This window comes from Schistocerca serialis, chromosome 6, assembly GCF_023864345.2.
Source record: "Schistocerca serialis cubense isolate TAMUIC-IGC-003099 chromosome 6, iqSchSeri2.2, whole genome shotgun sequence".
NCBI lineage: Eukaryota > Metazoa > Arthropoda > Insecta > Orthoptera > Acrididae > Schistocerca > Schistocerca serialis.
The window spans coordinates 161070636-161091520 of record NC_064643.1 but is presented as its reverse complement, the minus strand read 5'-3'; the positions used below and the strand labels follow the sequence as shown (position 1 = coordinate 161091520).

Below are 20885 nucleotides of genomic sequence, written 5' to 3'. Positions count from 1 at the left end.
ATCATATGAAACCAGCTTTGTTTCGAAAGACAGCAAAACAAAAAAAGGCTTTAAATCATACAGTAAGAAACCGAGATGATGAGCTGATAAACTTGCAACAGTCCAAATCGCCTGGCAGCGAACCAACATCATATTGCCGGAACTTGCTCTGTAACTTTCACCCCCCTCGGTTTCGTGAAATGCTGGTACTTGTCAAGCCTGAACTACCTTGTTTACCCCGGCTGCTGTAACCGAGCAGTTCTAGGTGCTTCAGTCTGGAACCGCGCTGTTGTTACGGTCGCAGGTTTGAATCCTGCGTCGTGCATGGATGTGTGTGACGTCCTTAGGTTAGTTAGGTTTAAGTAATTCTAAGTCTAGGGAAATGATGACCTCAGATGTTAAGTCCCATAATGCTTAGAGCCATTTTAACTATTTTTTTTTTTAACCTCGTTTACGACACTGCCAACATGAGCAAGGAATTGCGTGGTAGCCGTTACGGAATGCTTTGTGTTGCACGTTGCTCATTGTTTTCTTATTTTGGTATCAGTGAAGAACCTAATCCTGCTCTATCAACGTGTTCTCTTACGACCATCAAAACTGTAGTGTCGGTAGCTGGGCCGACACCGTGAAGTTGATGGCTGAAAATGAAGGCTAGACTAACGCTGTAGCCGATAGTGCACGCAAGGCTAAAGCAGACGGGCGTGAAGTCTGGAACATGAGAACTTATAAATGAATAAGAAGAAAAGTAGGTAGATGCTTATTACTTATCTTTTATTGAGGCCTTGGACTACATCTCTCTTGAATACTTGTAAGCTATAGGCACTGATACAACTGGCTCCTTGCTAGTTCGTTGCCATTAACTTAGCTGATGGCTATTCTGTCTCTCGGCTAATGAGAGAGAAAGGCTTCGTACAACTGGGCGATAGCTAGGTTCGCGTACAACTGGGCGGTAGCTAGGTTCGCGTACAACTGGGCTGAGTGCTCTCTCGTATCACGAGACCTGCCTTGGTGGTGGCGCTAGGTCTGCGATTACACAGTGGCGACACGCGGGTCCGACATGTACTAAATGGACCGCGGCCGATTTAAGCTACCACCTAGCAAGTGTGGTGTCTGGCGGTGACACCACATTCCTCCCCCGCAAATCGGCGAACGGTCGTGTGATAAGGCTTCCGCCCGCCGTGGGGAGGACCACATGTTGACGTATGCGATGAGGTGGGGAGCCTAACAACAGGCGAGGCTGTGCCACCCGCACCCGGCCATCCGGTCCGAGGGGAGCTAGGAAACGCCTGCAAAACTAGTCCAGGGTGCACGTCAACATGCGGTGTATGCGCCCGTAATAAGACAGGAGGGACCGAAGGGTCGATTTCCATGGCGTCGGGGTAGCCGACGCGCGATGACGTCATGTGGTCCGGAGCGGGCGGGAGTTCCATGGCGGAGGACAGCTGGTCACGGGAAGCGATCGGCGGCGCGTGACCCTGGGAGGCGCTTGGCGGCTGCAGCGAAGCGTCTAATGCTGGCGGCGCCGGCGGGAGAACAAGCGGCGGCGGCGGCGGCTGCTGCTGCTGCTGCGGCGGCGGCGGCGCGTCGCCATGGGGCAAAATGGAAGGCATCGTCGGTAACACCTGGGGATGAGGCGAGCCAGTAGATGGGTCCCCAGGGCGCTGACCGGACGGCACCGTCGCTGAAAGCAGACGGGGAGCGGCAGAACCCGAGCGACGACAGAGGCGCAGCTGATTGAGATGCCGACGCACCTCACCAGAGGCCCCCAAAACCAAATACATCGCGCGGCCGAGGCAGCGAAGAATGCGCCCTGCGAGCCAACGCCGTGAACCGCGATAGTGGCGATAAAATACAACGTCGCCTGGAGCAAAAGCAGGAGTCTGCCGCGGCACAGGAACCTGATGCGGCGGATGCAGCAAAGACATCAAGGTGCGATGAGGACGACCGTGGAGCAACTCAGCCGGCGAGCGACCATCTGAGAGCGATACGAAGACAAAAAGAGCAACAATGCGTTCTCCCGAGAATGCGACTCTTTCAATTTCAACATCTGTGACTTGAAAGTCCGGACCAAACGTTCAGCGGCACCGTTGGACTGAGGCGAAAACGGCGCGGATGTCAGATGTTGAATACCATTGGCCTGGCAGAATGACTGAAATTCTGCGGACATGAATTGTGGGCCATTGTCGGAAACAATAGTCTGCGGAAGACCTTCAATGCAAAAGATAGCAGACAACGCTTGGATGGTGGCGGAGGACGTCGTGGAAGACATCCGGACAACAAAAGGAAAATTACTGAAGGCGTCGACCAGAACCAACCATCGAGCATTCCAGAATGGACCAGCAAAATCAATGTGCAAGCGTTGCCAAGGGGAAGTGGCTTTTGGCCACGCAAAGACTTTCCGCGGCGGTGCGGACTGTTGTTCGGCACACGCCGGGCACGAAGAACACATAGTCGTAATCGCAGCATCGATTCCGAACCAAGTACAGTGCTGACGAGCAAGTTGTTTCGTTCGCACTATACCCCAATGTCCTTGGTGAAGAAGCCGTAAAACAGAGGACTGTAACGAACGTGGGACCACGACTCTGGACTGATCATTATCAGAACGCAACAACAAAACACCACGTCGAACAAAAAGTCTCCCCTTGTGAGCAAAAAATCGGCGAACCAACGGATCCTCGATCCGAGACTTTGACAAAGGCCATTGCGTAGCAACAAAACGTAAAACAGTAGCAAGGACAGGGTCAGCAGCTGTGGCTGTAGCGACACGACGAAAATCAATCGGAAACGATTCGACCACTTCATCGGTTTCCGAATCAATGAACATGCAAGCAAGTTCGGAAGAATCGAATGCTTTATCCTCAGCAACAGGCAAACGGGACAACGCATCGGCGTTTCCGTGCTTAGCAGTGGACCGATACAAGATATCGTAGCGGTACTGCGAGAGGAAAATAGACCAGCGAATGAATTTCTGCGCTGTACGTGGAGGTACAGGCTTGGTCGGATGAAAAAGCGATGTCAAAGGTTTGTGGTCTGTGATGATGGTAAAGTGACGACCATACAAGAAATCATGGAACTTAGTAACACCAAACACGAGAGCCAAAGCTTCTTTATCTGTGAATAATTTCTTTGCGCAGACGAGAGCAATTTGGACGCAAAGGCAATAGGGCGATCATGGGAGCCAACTTTGTGCGCAAGCACAGCACCGATCCCGAAATCCGATGCATCTACCATCAACAAAAGGGGTTTCTGGGGATCGAATGGCGTAAGGCAAGTATTAGAAAGCAACGCCGATTTCAACTGGCGAAAGGCGCGTTCACATTCCGTCGTCCAGACGAACGGAACACCTGTACGGCGTAAGCGATGAAGCGGAGCTGAAATGAAAGAGGCATTGCGCACATTCACTCACACCTTGTGATTCTACATTGTTCAATGTTCTGGCGACCTCCTGACGCAATGCGTGGGGAACATTGCGCGCTCTGAAAAATTTCGGTTGCGCGTTTCCTTCCAGTTCCAAATGTGCTTCATAGTTTTTAGCGCAACCTAAGCCCGGTGCAAAATTGTCTGCAAAGTCTTCACATACACTAGAACCACTGTCTGTAGGCACAGTTTGATTCACTCATAGGACCTGATTTACAATAGACATGTTAAACAATTGAAATAAATCTAAGCCAAACAAGTTCACTGCAGTAGAAGAACGAAGAACGTAAAATGACACAAGTTTTGTTTGTCCCTTGTATGTTGCAAGAAGGCTGCACTGTCCTAACACAGGAATGTTCTGTCCGGAATATGTAGTTAGCTTAACATTTGCGGAACGCAACGGAGGTTTGCCCAGTTGTTTGTACGTGTCGTGATTGAGCAATGAAACTGCAGCTCCGGTATCGAGCTGGAATGGTATCACTTGGCCGTCAAAGTCTAAGTCCACAAAAAGTTTATTGTTCTGCTGACGACAAGAGCGACTGTTTTGTGCAATTGGAACAGACACTGGTACAGAATCACTAGCTAATTGACGCGATTTCCGGCGACGTCGACGCACAGTTTTTGTGGGACGAACACAGTTACTGTTAGAGAAAGTGTCACTGGACGAAGTGGAATTAACGACATGAATGTCCATAGGCGAAGGTCCACGAGCCTGAGTGTCCTTGGTTCGATTCCGGCGCGAAGCAAAGGGCCTGGAATGATTGTGATTGTCTGATCTGAGCTTTTTATGGCAAACACTTTGAACATGTCCTTTCTGATTGCAGAAAAAGCAAATAGCTTGGCGTGACGGGCAATGTTCACGCGAATGTCTAGTAGCACACCGCGGGCATGATTTCACTGCATTTGTGGGCTGGCGCGGCACACCTGGGTTAGCACGCGGCGGTCGCTGTGTCGACGTGCGCAAGGCCCGGTTACCGGGCCGCGCAGCGCGTCCAGCGGGCCGGTTAATGTTACACACGGCTGGCGAAGTTTCAAAAGATTCCTGAGCACAGTCAAGTGTGTCTTGTCTATCCAATATGTCTATCACTTGTTGAAGGGAGGGATTAACCAGTTTCAAAATTTGCTCCCGTATGCGAACATCAGAAACGTTCTGTGCAATTGCATCACGCACCATTGTATCTGAATAAGAAAGACCACAGTCGCATTCAAAGGCACAGTCCCTAGTAAGTCCTTGCAATGTTGCTACCCACTCCCTATTAGTTTGACCGGCCGTACGTTTTGTACGAAAGAACGTATACCGTTTTGCAACCACATTAACTGTTTCTTTGAAATAGGCATCTAATGCAGACAAAATTTCCTCGTAGGACAGAGTTGCTACGTCTCGTCGGGGAAACAATTTCACTATCACACGGTAGGTGGACACACCGACACAAGAAAGCAAAAACGGCTGCCGCTCATTACCTTGAATTCTGTAGGCAGCGAGGTGGAAGGCAAACTGGCGGGACCACTCTTGCCAGGTCTCTTGGTTCGGGTCGTAGTGCCTAAAAGGCGGTGCAACGGCAGGTTGTGGCTGCGGTAGCGGTGAAGCGGCTGCGGCCGCATCGGTGTGCAGCGCACGTTGACCCTGGACGAGCTGTCCAAGGGCATCCAATAACGCCTGCGTCTGCTGATTCTGCAAGCGATAAAATTCGGACAGTACATCTGGAGAATGTGGCGAAGCCATAACACAATTAAATGTAAGCAATCAGAACACTTTAAAATGTCGCCAATGTTGCAAATGAATTAATACAAACTCTTTTGCTCGTCGCCAATAAATGTTGTGTCGGTAGCTGGGCCGACACCGTGAAGTTGATGGCTGAAAATGAAGGCTAGACTAACGCTGTAGCCGATAGTGCACGCAAGGCTAAAGCAGACGGGCGTGAAGTCTGGAACATGAGAACTTATAAATGAATAAGAAGAAAAGTAGGTAGATGCTTATTACTTATCTTTTATTGAGGCCTTGGACTACATCTCTCTTGAATACTTGTAAGCTATAGGCACTGATACAACTGGCTCCTTGCTAGTTCGTTGCCATTAACTTAGCTGATGGCTATTCTGTCTCTCGGCTAATGAGAGTGTGGTGTCTGGCGGTGACACCACAAAAACAGCAGTGTGAGTCGGGGATCCCTATGACCACATGTCAAGTTTCTGCAAAGACCATGCGTCAAGTTCTACATTTGCAGATGTGCAAAATATGAATATAACCTGGCTGCTCTGTGAGAGGGCTTGTTTCCATTCACTGCTCCTCTATAACTCTAGTTTGTTTATGCTCGCTGTCTTCTGCTGGTTTATAGTGTTCACTGTGTGTAGTATAGTGCTGTGTAGTGTAGTGTTGTATAGTAGTGTAGTCCAGAACTATAAATTAGAAAATTTGTTATACATCAATGGTGCATAGTGCAATAGACCAGTAAATCTGCCTTCTGGACGAACAGATATCTGTGCACCAGAAGGCCAAATGACTGTACATAGATTTTTTTCTATTATTACTATTTTCTCTTTTATATAAGTGTTCTATCTAGATTCCACTCTTAAAGAGCATAATATTTACTTATTATTAACATATTTGTTTTAATTACATTAAAATATTATGTACTCTTTTCATGCCAGATCAAGTGCACATTCAGTGTGTTCCTTTACACCCAATCATCCAGAACATTATGACCACCTACCTAATAGTCAGTACGTCCACCTTTGGCATGGATAAGGCAGTGACACATCAGGGTGTGTAAGCACTGCGGCCCTGGTAAGTCGCTGGAGAGGCTGGCACCATATCTCCAAACACAAGTCACCTAATTCCCGAAAATTCTGCGAGGGGGGGAGCGGGGGGTGATGAGCACATCCCAGATGTGTTCAGCCGAGTTCAGACATGGCGAGTTGAAGGGCTATCACACCATTTTAAACTCGCCACTGTGTTCTTCAAAACCACTCCATCACACTCCTGGCCTTGTGACGTGGTGCATTGACTCATGGAAAAATGCCACTGCCATTGGGAAACATGATCGTCATGAAGGGGTCTACATAGACTACAACCAGTGTACAATACCCCTTGGCCATCAAGGTACTTGCACAAGCTCTACTGGATCCATGGATGGCCATGTGAAGGTCCCAGAGCATAAAAAATGGAGACACCGGCAACTTGTCTCCATCCTGCAGTACAAGTTGTTCCCCTGGAAGATAACAAATTTGCACTCTCCTATTGGCATGATGAGGAAAGTATCAGTGTTCATCAGACCATACAATGCTCTGCCATTGCGCCAACGTCCAGTGCCATTGGTCACATGCCCATTCCAGTTGTAGTTGCCGATGTCGTGGTGTTAACACCAGTACATGGATGGGTCGTCAGCTGGGGAGGCCCATTGTTAGGAGTGTTTGGTGCACGGTGCATTCAGACACACTTGTGCACCGCCCAGCGTTAAAGTCTGATGTTAGCTCCACCACAGTTCACTGCCTGGCCTGTTTTACTAGTCTGCCCAGCTTATGACGTCCAACATCTGTGATGAGAGGTGGCCGTCCGACTCCACGATGTCTGGACATGGTTTCATGCCGGTTTCGCCACATGCTGGAAACACTTACCAAAGCACCCCTCAAACACCTGACAAATCGTGCAGTTTCGAAAATGCTCATGCTGAGTCTCCACACCATCACAATCTGCCCTCGGTCACACTCATATACAGGACGGAGAAAAACTGTGTCACAACATTTTAACCCCGGATAGATGATGCCAGAAGGAATCAAAATTACTATTGTTGTGTAGATTGACAATGTACAGTTTTTAAACTATGAAAAATTGGCACCACACTCTCCAACTGGCCACATGATAGCCCTCTTGCTGGATGCTCTGGACAACACATGACCACAAATGCTTTGCCTGCCGGAGATCGTGGTATAGCCAAGGTGGTCCACATGCTCAGTGTTAGTGTGCCAGCCTTCCACTCTGGGGGCTTGGGGGCAAACCTTCCGGGGTCCTCACACACCCATTTTAGTTTCATGATAAGACTTACTGGGAACAAACTCATTAACAGCTGTTAGTTTGTGTTGAGAAAGTCTTTTACAAAATGTGTTGGTCTTGAAAAGGGCTTTTTCGTAGCTAGGACATTGTTTGCTTAAAGCAGGTGCTCAAACGTGCAGCCCTCTGACGTGACACAAGCTTGGTGACATCGAATGGTGTTTCGCCAAACTCTTTCAAAGATTTCTGGCATTGCCCTGATGTGATTGGTGGCATGTTGAACGTGGTCCATTAAATCCTCTTTGTTTCTAGGTGCTTTGCATCCGGTTGGGTGAACTAGAAACTTGAAGGATCACCACATGAAAAAGTCCGGTGGCGTGAGGTCTGGTGATTGTGGGGGCCATGTACTACGAGCACCTCTACCAATTACCCGGGCACTAAAGAGTTCATTTAAATATACATGCAAAGCACAACTGTTATGTATGGGCGCTCCATCATGCAGCAACCACATATGTAGCCATATGTGAAAGGGAACATTTTCCAGCAGGCCACATAGAGCTTCTTGCGAAAAGTGGAGGTAATTTGCCCCGGTAAGTCGAGGAGGTCATCCACAATGCCTGCCCAAATGTTGAGCGAAAATCGTTCCTGGTGTCTGTGGACATACAAAACTTGAGGATTTCCCCTTGCCCAGTAATGAACGTTTCAAATATTGTAAAGGCCATCCCAATGGAAGATGCACTCCTCGGTAAACAATACAATGGCGGGGAAGTCGGGATCTCATGCAACACATCGCAGGAACCACTGGCAAAACCCTAGTCTGTGTTCGTAGTTCGCCACGGGATTAGGTCTTGGACAGGGTGAAAATTCAATGGATGCTGGCTGTCATCCTTTACAAACCCCCAGACTAACCGATGAGTGACCCCCATGTCGTGTCCAGCAGCTCGAGTACTTGTTGTAGGTGTTCCTGAAGTGCTTGAGAACAGTCTCTTCAAATGCTGCATCCCATCATGTTCGAGGTCTTCCAGCATCACCATGATATTCCACTAATGAGCCTATTTGCCAAGTCGCTGGTGAATTGCTGTGGATGTTTGTGGGTGTGGGTGGCATCCTGCTGGGTACCATTCCCCATACAAATGTCAAGCTCCATGTGTATTACCATCGCCTAGTCCATAAACAAAAACCATGTCTCGTTGTTCTTCAAACAAATACTGAGCCGCTATGCTTACTGTATGACTAAATCGCAGGTGATGTGTGTGTGCTCCAAAGTCAAGCTTACGTGTGAATGCCTCTGACGTGAGATGGAGACAAACAACAAGACCTATTTGACAAGAGCTCATATCACATTGGGCCAGTGACGGGGCAAGGGACATTTGTATGCATGAACCGACAACCATAGCGCTGCCCGTCAACCGACAAATGGCAACAGGTCAATCCCATGGCCAATGGGAGCATGTGGCGTTTAAAAATGGTGTGTTGTCGACCTACACAACATTAGTAATTTTGGTTCCTACTGGCATCAGCTATCTAGGGTTAAAATTTCTTGACACAGTTTTCCTCCACCCTGTAGATCATACACCTTACCCGTTCTACACATGGACAGCACATTCAAATGGTTCTGAGCACTATGGAACTTATCATCTATGGTCATCAGTCCCCTAGAACTTAGAACTACTTAAACCTAACTAACCTAAGGACATCATACAACACCCAGTCATCGTGAGGCAGAGAAAATCCCTGACCCCGCCGGGAATCGAACCCGGGACCCCGGGCGCGGGAAGCGAGAACACTACCGCACGACCGCGAGTTGCGGACACACCACGTTCACTGATACTACATGCACCATGTGTGTGTCTGACTAGCAGTCATTCCTTGCCAAATGACACTGCTATCTCATAGATGGGTTTATACTGATAGCAGGTCATCGCCTGGATGGGTTCATATTGATAGTAAGTTGGTAGTCATAATGTTCTGGCTGGTCAGTGTATTACAGACTAAAAGGAAAAAGTAAATAAACTAAAAATAATAAATGTCCACAGTATGCACTGTTGAGCGACAGGAAAACAAAACCTGTTAATGCATTTCGACAACTCCAGAAGTCTTCCCCTAACATGTGAAGAGTTATTTTCAGCTATATTTCTATGCTACATACATTGTCGATTCTATCCATAGTGTTGTCAAGTATGTGTCGCACAGCCATGAATGCCCACAAAAGGTCGAAATCAACACTCTGCAATTTGTAACTAGCAAACGTGGTAGGAAAAGTAAAACAATGTCGAAAAACATTTTAAATCAGAAGTGTGAAAATGATGCTGTTTCTCAACAGACATAATCATTAAATGAAAACTTAAATAGACCTAAAAGAAGAAAATAAGCAAAGACCATTTCGGGAAATAACTGTTAAAGGCTTTGCAAACACAAACATTCCAGTTAGAAACCCCAAAATCACCATTTCTTTCTTTTCAATCAGTTTCATAGCTCTCCAGGAACGTAACATAACAACCATTACATTTTTACTTATAATCATCTGTAAATAAAAAGATGTGAATTTTGTCTAAAAATATGCAATTTCCCAAAAACAGATGCGAATTTTGTCAAAAATAGCTGCAACATTTTCAGTTCCCTAGACTAACATCTGACTTGGCTACTGAAAGGCAGTATTCCCTGATAAACGAAATAATATAACATTTATTGTTGGAGAACCGCTTCTGTAGACATCATTGCTGACACATGCCTATGAGGTGGCATTGTACTCTGAGGTTGACAGCTCATATCTTAGGAGTGGGAAAAATTTTCGCAGCTAATATTTGAGTGGCAAAAAGAGTAAAGTTTCAGATGACCAGACTTGGTGCAAATGTCCTGGAATTTAACTCCAAAAGTCCCCATGACATTGCATGTAATGAGGACATGTAACATTGCTGATGTTGATCTGTTTATTGAATGGGGCACTAAACCTGCCAGTTCCCTTGATGCTATTGGAGATGTATAGGCTGTGTGTCAGCACTGAATTTCAACCTCTCTCTTTTCTCATCGTGCAACACAACCACAATACCACCCTCTACACTCAACAGACACACTGAAGACACAACTCTCACACAGTGCGGAAAGCTGCCAGTCTGCAACAAGGAAAATGTGTCTTCCCAACTAGGCTCAGGTCTCCCTCTGTTAACAATGCCATATGGCTCTCTCCTTCTAACTGGCTGCACACAGATTTAAAAACTATCTTCTTACCCATGGCTACATCCATCTATGCACCTTATTCTCTGCTGTTTTATACCATGCAACACCTGGGCAGATGTATACTCTATCTCGGGTACTCTGCTGTGTGGCATGATCTTTTATGTGAAACAGCCTGAAAAAACTATTGCCTTGCTGCGGCGTCATTCTCGCAACCTGGTTCATACACTAACTGACATGTGTACTCCAGTCAACTAAGTGTAGAAGAGAAATATGAACAGGTCATTTCCAAGATTTGCATATGGCACACCACCTTGTTTCCATGTCCACCCCTGTTCTCGTACAAGTATCTTACTCCCACAATATTTTTAAACAAATAGTCACATATGTACAAAATTTGGTTGAAATTGTTCCAGGGCTTCTAGAATAATATTTTTATGCCAACCTTTTTCACCCTCATCCTCACACACAGTAATTTGTTTTCAAACAGGAAGTGATAAGTGTGCCAAGTTTGGAAGACATTGTTTCACAGAGATGGCTGATATGTTATTGTCTATGCACACCCATCCCCTTCCTAACAAAGGGGTGTAACACCATCTGCACTGCCACAAATCACCATAGTGACCCCAATCGAATATTTTTTTTATATTTTGCCATGGCTTCTCATCCCTGGAGGTATTACAGGTATAATTCCCACATAGTATTACCATATAAATAATAACACAAATAATGAGTCAGTTACATACAAAATTTGGTTGAAATAGCTCCTGGCTTTCCTGAGTTATGCTTCTATATCACACTCTTTCCACCCCCCCCCCCCCCCCCCCCCCACTCTAAGGGAAGCAGGTGACTCTTACACCCACAACGTTTCTCTCCACAAAGTAAGGATAATGTATACTGACTGTTGTTGAAATTGATCCAGTAGTATAGGAGATGTTTAACATACATACAAATATTTTTATACTACACTAGCTTTTTACTTATGGCTATGCCTACGTCCAAATATGTCCGAGTCTCTATTGTTTCATCGAATTAATAAGGAAAAATTTAAATCTCTTCCCTAATCTACTTTTTCCCTTCTCTTTCTCACTCCCTTCTTCACACTCTGTCCTTCTTCCTCTTCACATGCTCTCCTTCTTAAATCTGCCTCCTTACACACTTTTTCCTTTCCCACCTGCACAGTAGACCTCCTCATCTTTCATCTCTCTTCTACGCCTCCTGCTCTTCACCTCTCTCTATGTCTACCCCTCCTCCCCCTATCCTGTGCATCACCTCCTCCCCCTCTCTTTGTCCATCTCCACCTCCCCTCTCCCTGTCCATCTTCATCTCCTCCTTTCTCTGGTCATTTTCCCCTCCCCCATGTTTCTGGTCTCTCTTCCTCCCCCTTACCTCTGTACCCACCTCCTATGTCATCAACATCCCAATGAGAGCCACAGTATTTCTTCATAGACCATAAATGGTGTGTGTATAAGCTCGTTTGAAATCAATTCAGTGGTTTAGGAGGAGATGTGGAATACACACAGACACACACACACACACACACACACACACACACACACACACACACAGCCACTACAAGTTCAGTGCTTGATTTGTGATGATATAAGCCGGTACCCAGTACTGATGAAAAGGAATCAGATCCGCACATTTTATGATGTGGTACAAAACAATTTTTTTTATGTGTACAAATATTGTATTTTAACTTTTAAAATGCTCAGGAAAGCATAAAAATAACATTTTAATAAGTCTAAATTTTGAAAACAGCCACCACAAGCTCACAGTACCAGAACCTCTGTTTTTCCAAATCAAGCACTGACTAAAACCATTACTTAACTGAATAATATCCCCTTTCACATTTTATGACATAGTCAGCTGTGACAGAAACTTTTATCTGTCTTCCTACAGAACTGTCAATGGATGACTTGGCAGCACAGGCATTTGTCTTCTTCATTGCGGGGTTCGAGACATCGTCAACGGCGACAAGCTTTACTCTGCACGAACTGGCACTCAACCCAGATGTACAGAGCAAACTACGTGATGAAATTGACACTGTGCTGAAGGAAAACAATGGTGAAATTTCCTACGACACCATCGGCAAAATGACTTACCTCGACAAAGTGGTATCTGGTAAGGAAAATCAATCTTCAATTTGAATTCCACTTTTAAGTAAATGTATTACACTCTATTCAGATATGTTACAGCAGAACCTCCCAGCCCAGGTTTCCATAGTGATTAGCATATTGTGCATACCTTCTTCATCATGTACTGTCATTATACAAGTCAGAATGAGTGGCAAGGTTCACCCACGCGCTTATACAGTGATGAAGGAAGGAAGGAAGAATTGTCACAAATTGAGTCCTCAGAAATTGAACATTAACTCGGACTGCAATTACGAAAGAGAGGGTTCACTTTTAGCCTTCATTTGAGGTGCCATACTGGCCTCAAACTAAACAGATTCAGAGAAATAATAGAACCCATTTCAAAAAACTGTTTAAAGTTTCGAATCTACAGCCTATTTACTATAAACCAACTATTGATTATGATTCAGACTGGGAGCATGTGTATCTGCCCTGCACCCATACAAGAAAAACATCTAAAGAATCTGCCAAATATAGCTTAAAATGACATTCACAGCTCACTTACAAATCCATAAATCTGGGAATTTTGCTTACCATATTTACTCGAATTTAAGCCGCACTCGAATCTAAGCCACACCTGAAAAATGAGACTCGAAATCGAGGAAAAAAAATTTTCCCGAATCTAAGCCGCACCTGAAATCTGAGACTCGAAATTCAAGGGGAGAGAAAAGTTTTAGGCGGCACTTCCAAATCGAAACAAAGTTGGTCCATTGTAATATGGGACACAATTTAGGTTGAATGAATGATGATACAGCTGTAGTAGTTTGGTTCGAGACGTAAGCTTAGCAGTTAAGCTTTACCAGGTAGCCGTTGTTATGCGTCAGGCACTCCGTCCGTATTTATACGGGTACCCTTCCTTTTTCATATTTTTCTTTGATCTGACAAGTGCAGTTCTCTTTGTTATGGGTGTTTCCGTCACTCAAAGCTGAAAATGCATTACTGTACTGTGTCATGCATTGTTTGTGGCATTCCGAAAATGAGGGTTTACGGTCTGTCGCCGTACGCTACCGCCGCTTACAATTTAAAAAACAAAGAGAGGAATCATCTCATTAGCGAAACAATGGCAAGAGACTGCTGTTCGTTGCTACTTACACTGCTGCTTTCTTTGATAATGATCAACAAGAACCAAATAATAGACTGCGTATGATAGAAGATGTTCTGAACGAGAATTTAGCGAAAAATTTTTCCGTTTGAAAATCTTTGCAGACGCCTCTTTAGTACATTACATTATGCACAGAAATTAGAGTCATCTTAGATTTAAAAATCTAGTCAATTGCCGTGCTTCATTTCTGACTGTATCACTATTAGGCATAAGAATAATACGAATATAAACATGACATGGTATGTATATTCTTCCGCGTCTGCTGTTGTCTCATTCTAGTTTCGTAGTTTATTAGGCGGACAGGATTTAAATGAGATAGCAGCAAACACAAAAGAATACATGGCAAAATGTTTGTATTCGTATTATTCTTATGGTGAAGAGAATACTGTATGTGATTCACAATTCATAAAAGTTCCTATTAGCAACCATTTCTTCTCACAGTTAGGAAACAATTCAGAAAGCAGAGTTGGCCATATTGACAAATATCCCAAACAGTCTTGCCAGTCGGATTTTCGTAGTACATTGAAATGCTGCTACGTTCGAAGAGGCACAATACGGAATTTGTATTTACTTCGTTGGATAATGTATGAAAATGCAGTGGTCGAAACTCGGGGCGGAGAAAAAAAAAAGCTCGTCTTCCACCTTTTTTTAATTTATTTACTGACGCAGAGGTTTTGGTGCCAGTACTTGTCTTTGTGCCTGTGAAGCATGTCTGCGTAGCGCTACATATATTCGACGACAGAAGTTAGTTGTGGCGGCACCTACCAGCATTTTTCAGAACTTCCGCTTACTTTGCACTCGATTCTAAGCCGCAGGCGGTTTTTTGGATTACAAAAACTGGAAAAAAGTGCAGCTTAGATTCGAGTAAATATGGTACAGACATTTGAACTTTGTCTCTGCCCACTGATTGACATTACTCAGTACTAAATCCCCACCATTTTCTTGAAATTTGGCACTGGTGTACTGTTGGTATAAACGTAGAAAAATATAAAATTTTACTGAGATATATCAACTCATTTCTGAATTAAAGAGCTGCAAAACTATCATAAATGGTCCCAAAAATGGGGAACAGCAATTTATAGAATTGCTGTAGAAGCTACAGACCTGGGATACATACCATTTTACAGAATTTTTTACACCCTTTCACATGGTATACAATAATACATAAAGCAAATTTAAAATTTTAATTTTTTTTCCAAAAATTTCCCAGTTTATTCCATGAGTAGCTTATACTGTTGTAAATTACATATGGTTCTAGGAGACTTTCCTGAAATCTATGCCTTTTGCTAGACCCATCCAGTCCTTTTCCTTCACTCCTCTTCCTTCCCCTTGAGCCCTTCTGCTGGAAAAAGGAGCCACTGGCTCCAGGGGCTTCTGTAATTATGCCGCTACCGATTAGTGAGTAGATTTTTTATCTGTCCAATTACATTATAGTGTCAAAAATTGTTTTATTTTCTTGTTGTAAAACCTATTTTTGTTAGAAATGTCTTTGAAAAAGATTGTTTTCATAGGAACGCTCTCTTTCTCAGTTGCAATAACTCAGGATTCAACATATTTCGGTAAGAATTGATGAATGCAGATGGTGGGTCTTGGGCATGGCTACCATAATGTGCTGAAATTATAAAATGACAAAAATAACAATGGTTATAACAAGGGTTATTTCTGTAATGAATTCTGCAGTTAGAAGAAATGATCTTACATTTGTGGAATATTTCAGCTCCACATTTTGCTCTCATTCAGAGCATCAAGAATATTCTACTGAATGAATTACTATTGACCTCCAAAACACTCAATGGTTGACTGTAGACAATGATAAAGATAAACAAAGACCACCCGGACTTGTCAGAATAAGCCTGTCTCACAAACATGACACTAGCAATTAAGGGTTATACAGCAAATGCTAACCCCACTATATTGTCTCACTGCAATTAGCCATGTAAAGCTACAATGACTAAATGAGAGATTTAGCAGAATCATGGGAAATCAATTCTAGAAGTTTGTGTGGATTCTGAAGTGAAAAAAAGCTCTGTTCTCCACATTCCTGTGGACAGTTTAAAGTAGTTCCTCTTCCTCCTCTTCAGACGCTTACACTTGAGCTATAGGTTTTTTTTCTGGCAGACAATCACCTCTGCACACAACACTGGTCTTGATTACCAGTAGCCAATCTGAGTTCCATTTGTTGACTTTCAACTGAATGAATGATGACATATTGTTATGTAGGCGCTTGGTCATCTGGCACTGTGGAAGCAATGACCTTCCCTCCCCTGAAGAGATATTCACTGCTACTCAGGAAGGGAAGGTGACAAGGCGACCTTTTCACTGTACCCATCACAACCAGGTGTAATGCTTTCTGAATCTCTGTTTCATGATCCAAACAGGAAATTGACTGGCTGTTTACTAAAACTGCAAGCAGTTGCCGGTCGGATCCATCACTTACATACAAGCATGAGGGTTTTGTTCCAGACTATGACTACAACTGCATGCCAGCACAGTAGTAAATAAGGGGGTGCAAGAACAGCAGCTGCAACAACCTAGCATAATATGTTCTAGACATGAGGAAAACAATACGGTCGTGTTGTTACCCAAACACTGAGGCTAATCCAGAAAGAGATCATACTGGCTAAATGTATAACAGGTACTGCAGTATGATTCATGGGAACTGTTACCAGGAAATTAATCATAAATTGAAAATAGTATCTACCATTATTGCTAGCTAGGTATTTAGCACAACAATCATTGTTTCAGGCCATAGTCTACATCTAACATGAAGAACACTTGAACACAGTGCAAATCTAATTGATATGATCAAAGTATTGGTAAGTTGTTGGAAAGAGCAAGTGTGGGCATACTAAAAATGAGATTTGACATGAAGAAGTGACCTACAGACAGGTTATTTACCTGGCTTGGCTGTAAATTCTGTAGAATAGGCAGCAGCATCTGGTGTTGCACCAGCTATGGCGGCAGTGAAATATAAAGAAAATCATGATGTGGTTGTTAAAATGAACATTGCTTAATCTGCATAGGAACACCTGATTTCCTCTGCTTGCAACACTTGCTAAACATATGAATCAGTCTGTACAAGAAAGCAGACCAAGATGGATGCCCTAGGGTGAAACTACTTATACTAATGATGTCTTTGTCCTATAAAAGAAGACTTGTCTCCACCAAAATCTAATTCAGACAAAGTACAGGCACAGAATGAGAGTGAGGTGAGGTGTATTCATATTTTTATTAGCTTTCTATATGAAAGAACTACCAAAGTTGTGTATACAGCCTCCTTGGATCTAAACTTATTAGTATATCAAAATTTGATTCATATAACTGCTCCCTTTTAATCTTTATTAATTAAATGGTCCTATTATTTAAGGGAATGCTCTCGATGTTTGTCCTCTGATACAGTTCATCATAATTTTATCATATCAAACTATCATTTTGCTCTCCCTTAAATATTTTTTTTTCTTTTCTGTTCCAGAGTCTCTCAGGAAATATCCACCAGTACCATTTCTGAACAGAGAATGCAACCAAGACTACAAGATTCCCGACAGTGATGTCATTCTGGAAAAAGGAACTCCAGTAGCGCTGTCTGTGCTGGGCCTACACTATGAACCCAAATATTTCCCTGACCCTGATCGTTTTGATCCTGAGAGGTTCTCCGAAGAAGCCAAAGCTAGGCGACACCCCTATGTCTACCTGCCTTTTGGAGAGGGACCACGCATTTGCATTGGTAAGTAGTAAAGATAAAAAACTCTGTGAGTGTAAGTCTGATGTTGAGGCCTGCACACATTACAAATCAAGGCCACTACTTCATTTCTTTCTACTACATTCCATGAGTCTGATGAGTGTAAGAACAGTGGCACTGTGGTTGCTTCCTACCTATTCAGTCATTCTCTCTCACTGAATTGTGCAGGAGTGTAAGGCTAGTTGTAAAGTTCAGTGTACAATCTTGGTGTCATAAAGTATTACTATCAGGGCAAAAATAACCAGTTATCAGGATCAGAAAGGTCTAAAGAAAACTGTGTTTTGTGAAACTGTGGAGGGTGTGAGACATAAATGGACTGATGCAGTGTATACGACTGCAAATATTCTCCATATGAGGAAGATGCTCTAGCCTATGCTTCAAATGGAAAACACACAAAGTTTTTCATTGCAAACAAAATGGTTGTGTCCTTATATATTCCACCTCCACCATGTATAAAAATGTGGTCTGTCAAAAGAATACATGACTCAGAGCAGAACTACTGTTGTTGCAGCCAAAAACAAACTACTCATGATTCTTTTGGTCATGGCATCTTGTATTTATGAGCTGGTAGTGTATTGTACTGATTATCATTCATTTTTGTAACCTTTTCAATGAGGACTGCAAGTTTATTTTACTGCTTAACCACCATTTAGAGAATATGTTTGTACGGAGATGTTCATAAATGTATAATATACATACACACACACAAACACACAATCACACACAAAAATAATACCCATAAATACACATACATATATAAATTTAATATGTTGTTGTTGTGGTCTTCAGTCCTGAGACTGGTTTGATGCAGCTCTCCATGCTACTCTATCCTGTGCAAGCTTCTTCATCTCCCAGTACCTACTGCAACCTACATCCTTCTGAATCTGCTTCGTGTATTCATCTATTGGTCTCCCTCTATGATTATTATCCTCTACGCTGCCCTCCAATACTAAACTGGTGATCCCTTGATGCCTCAGAACATGTCCTACCAACCGATCCCTTCTTCTAGTCAAGTTGTGCCACTAACTTCTCTTCTCCCCAATCCTATTCAACACCTCCTCATTAATTATGTGATCTACCCATCTAATCTTCAGCATTCTTCTGTAGCACCACATTTCGAATGCTTCTATTCTCTTCTTGTCTAAACTATTTATCGTCCATGTTTCAGTTCCATACATGGCTACACTCAATACAAATACTTTCAGAAACGACTTCCTGACATTTAAATCTGTACTCGATGTTAACAAATTTCTCTTCTTCAGAAACACTTTCCTTCCCATTGCCAGTCTACATTTGATATCCTCTCTACTTCAACCACCATCAGTTATTTTGCTTCCCAAATAGCAAAACTCCTTTACTACTATAAGTGTCTCATTTCCTAATCTAACACCCTCAGCATCACCCGACTTAATTCGACTACATTCCATTATCCTCGTTTTGCTTTTGTTGATGTTCATCTTATATCCTCCTTTCAAGGCACTATCCATTCCATTCAACTGCTCTTCCAAGTCCTTTGCTGTCTCTGACAGAATTACAATGTCATCGGTGAACATCAAAGTTTTTATTTCTTCTCCATGGATTTTAATACCTACTCCGAATTTTTCATTTGTTTCCTTCACTGCTTGCTCAGTATACAGATTGAATAACATCATGGAGAGGCTACAACCCTGTCTCACTCCCTTCCTAACCACTGCTTCCCTTTCACGCCCCTCGACTCTTATAACTGCCATTTGGTTTCTATACAAATTGTAAATAGCCTTTCGCTCCCTGTATTTTACCCCTGCCACCTTCAGAATTTGAAAGAGAGTATTCCAGTCAACATTGTCAAAAGCTTTCTCTAAGTCTACAAATGCTAGAAACGTAGGTTTGCCTATCCTTACTCAAGCTTCTAAGATAAGTCGTAGGGTCAGTATTGCCTCACGTGTTCCAATATTTCCACAGAATCCAAACTGATCTTCCCCTAAGTAGGCTTCTACTAGTTTTTCCATTCATCTGTAATGAATTCGCATTAGTATTTTGCAGCCGTGACTTATTAAACTGATAGTTCGGTAATTTTCACACCTGTCAACACCTGCTTTCTTTGGGATTGGAATTATTATATTCTTTAATGTACATATATGCATTGGTGGAACAGAACGTGAAAAAGGACGTCTTGTCTGAGAAGTACAATTTTCAGTACAAGCAAAAAGTTTGATAATGTTTAAAACATCTATTTTCATTTTTTGTATAGTACAGTAATTTACATCATTCTGTCCAATTTGAAACTTGTTTGAATCCAATAGGACTCAATAATACAATTAAAAGCAATCAACATTAGTCTTCTGAAAACAGACCTCTCATCATTATGGAGAAAAAACATTGGGCTGACAAAAAGCCTCTTTTCTAAATCTTCAGCTGCATATGCACTGCTTCACAGAATAGCACCTCCTTAATTTTAGAAGCATTTTAACGACTTCAAATTAGCTTTGTGTAAAAGAAGAGCATTTTGTGAATAAAACAACACCAAACAAGAGAAGTGGTCCATTTTTATATGAGAACTGTAAATGCCTACAAATGCTACCAGTTTGCAGTTGACAGACCTAAAACAACAGCTGACAGTTGTCATTACTGTAGTGATGTAAGCCTACACCTACAACACATGTTAATCCTGCTGGTTCTGCTGTAAATGAAAATGGTGAAGTTGCTGTGAACAGATGTTGTTCCAGTGGTTGTCAGCCTCAAGACTGATGTGATGCAGCTCTCCATGCTACTCTATTCTGTGTGAGTCCTTCATCTCTGAATATTCTGGATCTGCTTAATGTATTCATCTCTTGTTCTCCCCCTATGATTTTTACCCTCCATGCTTCCCTCCAATACTAAATTGGTGGTGATCCCTTGATGTCTCAGAATGTGTCCTATCAATCAGTCCCTTTCTCTAGTCAGGTTGTGCCACAAATTTCTTTTCTCTCCAATTCCATACTGTACCTCCTCTTAGTTGCATGATCAACCCAACTTACCTTCAACATTCTTCTCACCACATTTCAAAAGGCTCTGTTCTCTTCTTGTGTTCATTTTGTGTGTGTGCGTGTGTGTGTGTGTGAGTGTGTGTGTGTGTGTGTGTGTGTGTGTGTGTGTTAACAAATTTCTCTTCTTCAGAAATACTTTGCTTGCCATAACCATACCAGCCCTCTCTACTTCGGACAGCATCAGTTATTTCACTGCCCAAAGATCAAAATTCTTCTACTACTTTAAGTGCCTTGTTTCCTAGTCACATGGTTTTAATTTGACTACATTGCATTAACCTTGTTTTAGTTTTGTTTACGTTCATCTTACATTCCCCTTTCAAGACACTGCCCATTCCATTCAACTGTT

The 20885-nt window shown here is 43.1% G+C and overlaps 1 protein-coding gene across 1 annotated transcript in view; it reads left to right on the top strand.

The window, feature by feature from the left end:
• Positions 1 to 20885, top strand: part of LOC126484003 (cytochrome P450 6k1-like) — a 70437-nt gene that overhangs the window by 45982 nt on the left and 3570 nt on the right. Inside the window, exons 6-7 of the mRNA XM_050107321.1 lie at positions 12461 to 12682; positions 17268 to 17519. Of these exons, the coding sequence (XP_049963278.1) occupies positions 12461 to 12682; positions 17268 to 17519 (474 nt within the window). The remainder of the gene's footprint in view (positions 1 to 12460; positions 12683 to 17267; positions 17520 to 20885) is intronic.